At 47.9% G+C, this 8,643-nt stretch overlaps 1 protein-coding gene across 2 annotated transcripts in view; it reads right to left on the bottom strand.

The window, feature by feature from the left end:
- LOC142256625 (class I histocompatibility antigen, F10 alpha chain-like) overlaps positions 1-8,194 on the bottom strand; it is a 148,980-nt gene extending 140,786 nt beyond the window's left edge. For both annotated transcript variants that reach the window (XM_075328419.1, XM_075328410.1), the window contains exon 1: positions 7,999-8,194. In XM_075328419.1, coding sequence (XP_075184534.1) covers positions 7,999-8,047 — 49 coding nt within the window. In that variant the 5' untranslated portion in view covers positions 8,048-8,194. The remainder of the gene's footprint in view (positions 1-7,998) is intronic.
- Positions 8,195-8,643: the final 449 nt, after the last annotated feature.

The following is an 8,643-nucleotide window of genomic DNA, read 5'->3' on the forward strand; positions in this document are numbered from 1 at the left end:
CACTCAGCCTGAGACGGTGACACAGTTCTCGGTAAAACACACGGCTGGAAAGACGGTTCCCACGGACGGCTGCTGTTGCTTTTCCCCGGTAGTTGACGGTGACGGTCCCTTTTCCTGCACCTAAGTCTATGTTGGTAGCGATGGGTTCCCACCGGTAACCCGCTCCCCGGCTTGGATATGTGCCGGAGGAGCCCCTCTTTGCCCGCAGGCGCTGGCCCTGAGAAACTGGTGCCTTGGCGGTGGCGGTGTCTCTCTCTAATGGTCGGACTGTTGCCTTCAATCGGGACTTGGTTATTGGGAGACCCAGAGGTCCCCTTCACTGACGGATTTGGCAAATTCACGGCGACTCCTAGCCTTGCCGGGATCCGAATGGCCCCTGCCAATGGTGCTGGCTTCTCTTCGTATACCGCTCCGGTACCGCCGGGCCACCACCCGTCCACGGTCCTTTCGGCAACCTCCGATCAGCCTCTCCTGCAGACGGTCACCGCCGTCTGCTGACCTTGCTGTTCTCAGTCCGGGGCACACACCCGGACCAACTTCAGGCTTTCTCAACTGTCACTTTCTCTTCACTACTCTCACTGTCCTCCTTCTCCTTCCTCTCTTGCTCCTCTACCACTTCACTGTTTACTCCTTCATTTCCACTCTCTATCTCTCTCTAAACTCTTCTGCCTGGTTTTCCCACCTCCAAGGCTGTGAACTCCTTGGTGGGCGGAGCCAACCGCCTGGCCCACCACCTGGTGTGGACATCAGCCCCTGGAGGAAGGCAACAAGGATTTTTGTGTAGCTTTGGTGTACCTATCCGGGGTGTAGGGTGTGGTGGTGTTATGACCTGTGACCCCTGGCTTGCCCAGGGCGTCACACATACAATCTCTTGCCCACTCCTGTCACTTGTACCTCAAGAACATCTCTAGAATCCTCCCCTTTCTCACCATGGAAACTACAAAACCCTCACCGTGGCCCTGATCCACTCCTGCCTTGACTACTGCAATTCTCTATTAATTGGTCTTCCCCTAACTAGACTCTCACCTCTACAGGGCATCCTTAATGCTGCAGCCAGGGTCACCTATCTGGCTAACCATTACTCAGATTCTTCCTCTCTGTGCCAGTCATGGCACTGGCTGCCCATATATCACAGGATCCAATTCAAATTGTTTGTTCTCACCCACAAAGCTCTCCACAGTGCGGCTCCCCCCTACATCTTCACCCTCATCCCTGTCTATCACCACAAAGCTCTCCACAGTGCGGCACCCCCTACATCTTCACCCTCATCCCTGTCTATCACCACAAAGCTCTCCACAGTGCGCCCACCCCCCCTACATCTCCACCCTCCTCTCTGTCTATCAACCTATCCATTCTCTATGCTCTGCAAACGACGTTCGACTAACATCCACACTAATCCGAACCTCCCACTCCCGGATCCAAGACTTCTCCCGAGCTGCACTAATCCTCTGGAATGCTTAACCTCAAGAAACTTGGATGAATCACAACTTACTCAGCTTCAGACGCTACCTAAAAACACATCTTTTTTAGGGTTGCCTAATGCCGGAAGCATCTCAAAGATTGGATGACTAGTTCAGGCAGCCTTTATCTATCCCCCATTTCTATGAGATGGCTGGATGGTCATTGTAAATAAACACTTGTACCTTGTCGTCCCCCCCCATCTCAGTGTAGATGTAAGCTTTCATGAGCAGGGTTGTCATTTTTGCTCTAATTATTGTATTTTCTATAACTGTTACTTGTTTGTATATGAACCGCCTGAATTTTAAAGCGCTACGGAATATGCTGGCATTATATAATGATTTTTTTATTAATAAATTATTATTCTTATTAGGATCAGTGTGTAGGGGGATATTATACAGAATATAAACATAGCAACAAAAAGAGGAAAATATCCTCCAAAAATTAAGTATTACTTACAGCAATATGGGCTGCAGTGTGTACATCGCCCATGCCAAAAACTAGTACTCTACCAGGATACAGCTAAACCCCCACTAAAGTGGAAGCATCACAGGTGCAGGAGGACCAAATCACACACACACCTCCATGGAATGGAGGGGGGAGATTGCGAGATGATAAAACTGCACACTAGTGGCTTGCAGAGAGCGCTGTTCACGCATGCAGATAACACAGATATTATACAGAGGAGCAGTGTTTGTGGGTGGATATTATACAGAGGAGCAGTGTTTGTGGGAGAGATATTATACAGAGAGGCAATGTGTGGGGGATATTATACAGTTAGAGGACAGAGCCCAGTAGGGGGATACACATACCAGGAAGGGCCACATATACCAGGATGGGCCCAGGAGGGGAACATATATAACAGGAGAATATTACACATAGGGGTAGTGTGTATGTGTATGGGGGCCAATATACAGAGGAGCAGTGTGTGTAGGAGGATGTATGTAAAGAGGGGTAGCTTCTGTGGGGGATAATATATAGAGGGGCAGCTTATGTGGAGGATAGTATACAGAGGGGCAGTGTGTGGGGGATATTATACAGAGGAGCAGTGCATGGGGGATATTATACAGAGGAGCATTGCGTGTGGGGGATATTATACAGAGGAGCAGTGTGTGGGGGATATTATACAGAGGAGCAGTGCATGGGGGATATTATACAGAGGAGCATTGCGTGTGGGGGATATTATACAGAGGAGCAGTGTGTGTGGGGTGATATTATACAGAAAAGCAGTGTGTGTGTGGGGAATATTATACAGAGGAACAATGTGTGTGGGGGGAATATTTTACAGAGGATTAGTGTGTGGAGGATATACAGTGGAGGAGTGTGTTTGGGGATATATTATACAGAGGAGCCACGTGTGTGTGTGTGTGTGTGTGTGTGTGTGTATATTATACAGAGGAGCAGTGTAATGTACACCCCCTTCTGTACGGGGTATAAATGTATGCCCCCATCTGTATGGGATGTAATGTACGCCCCCCTCTGTATAGGGTATAATGTACGCCTCCCTCTGTATGGGGTGTAATGTACGCCCCCCTCTGCTCGTATCTTTACAGAAGGCAATAGATTACAGCTTATATAGTCCGCAGCTGCTGTAGAACCTCTTTTACTCCACATTTTTTCTTTTGGCTGTTTCTGGTAATGTAGTTGTACAATATTTAAAAGAAATCTGTGGATGATATTTTTGATCTGCACCTGCCTGTGCTTCCTGGAGAACATACTCGTCCTGCGCAGTCACGAGGTCGTGTACTTGGTGGAGAGCGATGACTGATGTGATAAGATGTGGGGTAGTGATGTTTCTGTGTGGCGCCCTGGACAAGCCAGGTCGTCACAGTAACTACACCAACACACCCCACACCCCGGTTAGGCACACCAAAGCCAAACATAAAATCCTTGTTGCCTTCCTCCAGGGGCTGATGTCCACACCAGGGGGTGGGCCAGGCGGTTGGTCCCGCCCACCGAGGAGTTCACAGTCCTGGAGGCGGGAAAAGGAGGAGGGTAGTTGAGAGTTGGAGTTTGAAGTGAAAGGAAGTGAAGTGGTAGTGGAGCAGACAGAAAGCGGTCCGGGTGTGTGGCCCGGACGGTACAGCAAGGTTGGCAGACGGTGGTGGCCGTCTGCAGGAGAGGCCGATTAGAGTGAGCGGTAAGGACCGTGGACGGGCGGTGGCCCGGCGGTACCGGACCGGTGAACAAAGAGAAGCCAGCACCATCCGGCAGGGCTTACGGACCCCGACAAGGCTAGGAGTCGCCGTTGAAGTTGTCAAATCCGTTAGCGAAGGGAACCTCCGGGGTTTCCCAGCAGCCAAGACCCGATTGAAGGCGACAGCTCAAACCGTGAAAGGGAAATACAGCCACCGCCAAGGCTACAGTTCCCAGGGCCAGAGCCTGCGGGCAAAAAGGGGCTCCTTCAGCACCCATTCAAGCTGGGGAGCGGGTTACCGGTGGGAACCCATTAGAACCGTACACACTACACAGGTGCAGGGAAAGGCAGTCACCATCAACCTGCCGGGAGGAGAAACACCGCAGCCGTCTGTGGGACCCGTCCATCCAGCCGTTTGTTTTACCGGACACTGTGTATTCGTTACTGGCTGAGTGAGTACCACCGTGCCGTGCGGCACAGCGCTGCCCCCGCGACCCTGCACCTCACCAGGCCCTGTAGCCCGCCTGCCAAACATCCCTACCCCTCACCGGGCCCCGGGACAATCAATCCCCTACCCACGGAGGGAAGAACCAACATCCAAGCTGCTCCCTGTCATCGCTCCCGGGATCCCCGTCCAGAGCAGCGGTGGTGTCACCAATATCACCACAACCGTGGGTGGCGTCACGGACAATCAATCCCCAAAACCAATCCCCTTTTCACTCACGGGCGAGGAACGCCGCTCGAGTCCCCGGGATCCGGCCCACCGCTCGAGCCACCACCAAGCAGCAGCAGCAGCAGCCAGACCCGAGCAGTGGGTGAGCGCAGCGTCCCCTCCTCCGCCCGCGACATCTGTCGCGAACAAACCGACACAAAGATCCAGCTCGCTGCTGTGACTGACATGAGCCGGATCCTCAGTGAGAGCCACTAAATTCTCTTAATGGCTCATACCGCCGCTTAGAGCCCGTTCACTCAACAATCTAATTGGTCCCTTGTAAGTGGGTGGGGTTTAGCCACGGGTGGGCGTGGTTTCAACTGCACTACTATAATCTTAAATATGTGTTCACCTGGGGTGAACACATATTTAAAAGGGAGCCGAGAACGATCCGAATGAGCCGGCTCTTTTTGGTGAGCGGAGCCATGGGAACCAGCTCACCAAAAAGAGACGGACTGCCCATCACTAATGTGAGGAGGATACAGCAGGGGATGACGTGTGATCCATCCATGGACATTTATAATCAGATACATGACGAGATCTGGCAGAGAATAGGGCACATGTGGGATATTTGGCGGCTCGCTCGGCCGGTTACACTCATTTTTCTCCTGGCCCCTCATGGCTGATGGACAAACAGAAACTGGCCCTATTTATAGAACATTTCACACATCTTATGTCTCCTCTCGGCAGCGCTTCTTCTTCTATATAAACACATAACACATTTGCTGCTCGTCACATTATTCGTTTTTGGACACATTTTGCTCAGTGAATCCCCCGTGTTCTACATATTAGTTACATACATCGGGGTCTCCTGGATCCTGGATCCAGTCACACGGTGATCACACTGATCACGGGAGCCGGAGATGAGACTCCAGAAATAATGACAAATAATGACAATCTCAACACTATGACATGTGCAACTTCTCTAGGGGATTTATGAATCATCCATCAAGTCGCCATGGCTCAAGATCAAGATGAAGGCCGTTACATAATCATAGTATCATAGTTTTTAAGGTTGAAGGGAGACTCTAAGGCGGGCTTTGCACACTACGACATCGCAGGTGCGATGTCGGTGGGGTCATGTCGAAAGTGACGCACTTCCTGCGTCGCTCTCGACATCATAGTGTGTAAATTTTAGATGATACGATTAACGAGCGCAAAAGCGTCGTAATCGTATCATTAGTGTAGCGTCGGCGAATTCCATAATTACGCTTACGCAACGGACCGATGTTGTTCCTCGTTACTGTGGCAGCACACATCGCTGTGTGTGAAGCCGCAGGAGCAAGGAACATCTCCTACCTGCGTCACCGCGGCTCCCGTCGGCTACGCGGAAGGAAGGAGGTGGGCGGGATGTTTACATCCCGCTCATCTCCGCCCCTCCGCTCCTATTGGCCGCCTGCTTGGCATCGCAGCATCGGCTTGCGATGTCGTTGTGTGCAAAGTACCCCTCAGTCCATCTAGTTCAACCCGTAGCCTAACATGTTAATCCAGAGTAAGGCAAAATAAATCCCAATGTGGCAAACAAGCTCCAATGGGGAAAAAAAATCCTTCCTGACTCCACATCCGGCAATCAGACTAGTTCCCTGGATCAATACCCTGTCATAAGATCTAATATACATAACTGGTAATATTACATTTTTCAAGAAAGGCGTCCAGGCTCTGCTTAAATGTTAGTAGTGAATCACTCATTACAACATCATGCGGCAGAGAGCTCCATAGTCTCACTGCTCGTACAGTAAAGAATCCTCGTCTGTGATTATGATTAAACCTTCTTTCCTCAAGACGTAGCGGATGCCCCCGTGTTCCAGTCGCAGGCCTAGGTGTAAAAAGATCTTTGGAAAGGTCTCTGTACTGTCCCCTCATATATTTATACATTGTGATTAGATCCCCCCTAAGCCTTCGTTTTTCCTGTCTTGGTATTGCAGCCCCCCCATTCCTCTAATAATCTTGGTCGCTCTTCTCTGCACCCTCTCCAGTTCAGCTATGTCCTTCTTATATATCGGTGACCAGAATTGTACACAGTATATAAGTGCGGTCGCACTAGTGACTTGTACAGAGGTAGAACTATATTTTTTTCATGAACACTTATACCTCTTTTAATACATCCCATTATTTTATTAGCCCTGGCAGCAGCTGCCTGACACTGGCCACTAAAGTGAAGTTTACCATCCCCCCATACACCCAAGTCTTTCTCTGTGTCTGTTTTACCCAGTGTTCTACAATTAAGTACATAATCATAAATGTTATTTCCTCTACCCAAGTGCATGACCTTACATTTATCTACATTAAACTTCAATTGCCACTTCTCAGCCCAATCCTCCAATTTACATAAATCTCCCTGTAATATAAAATTATCCTCCTCTGTATTGATTACCCTGCAGAGTTTAGTATCATCTGCAAATATTGAAATTCTACTCCGCATGCCCCCAACAAGGTCATTAATAAATATGTTGAAAAGAAGCGGGCCCAATACTGACCCCTGTGGTACCCCACTATGAACTGAGACCCAGTCCGAGTACGTACCATTAATAACCACCCTTTGTTTCCTATCACTGAGCCAGTTTTTAACCCAGTTACACATATTTTCCCCTATCCCCATTATTCTCATTTTATGTACCAACCTTTTGTGTGGCACCGTATCAAAAGCTTTTGAAAAGTCCATATACACAACATCCACTGCATTTCCCTGGTCCAGACTTGAACTTACCTCTTCATAGAAGCTGATCTATTAGTTTGACAGGATCGATCCCTCATAAACCCATGTTGATCCTCTGTCATAAGGTTATTTTTCTTGAGATACTCCAGTATAGCATCTCTCAAGAAACCCTCAAGGATTTTACCAACCGTAGAGGTTAAACTTACCGGCCTATAATTTCCCGGATCAGTTTTTGTCCCCTTTTTGAATATTGGCACCACATTTGCTATGCGCCAGTCCTGCGGTACCGACCCTGTTATTAAGGAATCTGAGAAGATTAAAAATAATGGTCTATCTATCACAGAACTCAATTCCTGTAGTACTCTGGGGTGTATGCCATCCGGGCCCGGAGATTTGTCAACCTTAGTGATTTCGAGGCGGCGGCGTACTTCCTGCTGGGTTAAGCAGGTAATATTCAAGGGTGAATTTATGGCATCACTGGTCATGTCATCTGCCATGGCATTTTCTTGTATAAAAACCGTAGAAAAAAAGTCATTCAGCAGGTTGGCTTTACCCTCATCCCCTTCCACCATTTCACCAAGACTATTTTTAAGGGGGCCAACACTATCGCTTTTCAGTTTTTTACTGTTTATGTAGTTAAAGAATATTTTAGGATTATTTTTACTTTCTCTCGCAATGAGTCTCTCTGTCTCAAACTTAGCTAACTTAATTTGCTTTTTACATATTTTATTTAATTTTCTATAAATTATATAATGCCTCATCACTACCTACCCTCTTTAATTCTTTTAAGGCTTTCTGTTTTTCTTTTATTGCTTCCCTTACAGCTCTATTTAGCCATAGGGAATATTATAATTATTAGGGAATTATTATAATAATAATAATAATAATATTTATATTTATTTACAATATTAATAATAAATATTATAACAACAACAACAACACACATAAACTACAATAACAACACAACATACAAGAGAGAGAAGTGGTAATAATCATATAATATAAGGAGCAATCACTGATCAGCTCCAGACTCACCGGAACACACCGCAGACACCTGGAGGAGAAGCGCAATGATGGGGAACATCTTCCTCCTCCCGATATATGGGGGATCCTGAGGACCAGAACAGAAGAGTCAGCCAAGAAAAAAAATATATCTTTTTGCCATGTTAGCTAGTAGATAGAAAATGTATAAAAGAACTAAAGGAAGAAGGAAACAATGTAAAAGAATGACAGCACTGTGCACTGAGGGCGAAGCTCAGCTCTGATTGGACGGGAGGTACACCTTCGTCAAATAGGAAAATTAATCTCAAGCTGATCAGCAGTTACTGGGCAGAGGGTAAGCAAACGTGAGAAACTGATGATGCGAAAATGAAAGCTGGAGATTTACTAGAAATCATGCAGCAGCTTCAGAGAGGAAGACGACTTTAACTCTAGTGCCACCTACGGGATTTATTCAAGAGTGACAGACCCCGCACTACACATGGAGGAGAGGTAGAGAGTGACAGACCTCACACTACCCATAGAGGACAGGTAGAGAGCGATAGACCTCACACTACACATGGAGGACAGGTAGAGAGTGACAGACCCCGCACTACACATGGAGGACAGGTAGAGAGCGACAGACCTCCTACACTACACATGGAGGACAGGTAGAGAGCGACAGACCTCACACTACACATG

The sequence above is a fragment of the Anomaloglossus baeobatrachus genome, chromosome 1 (assembly GCF_048569485.1).
Source record: "Anomaloglossus baeobatrachus isolate aAnoBae1 chromosome 1, aAnoBae1.hap1, whole genome shotgun sequence".
Lineage (NCBI taxonomy): Eukaryota > Metazoa > Chordata > Amphibia > Anura > Aromobatidae > Anomaloglossus > Anomaloglossus baeobatrachus.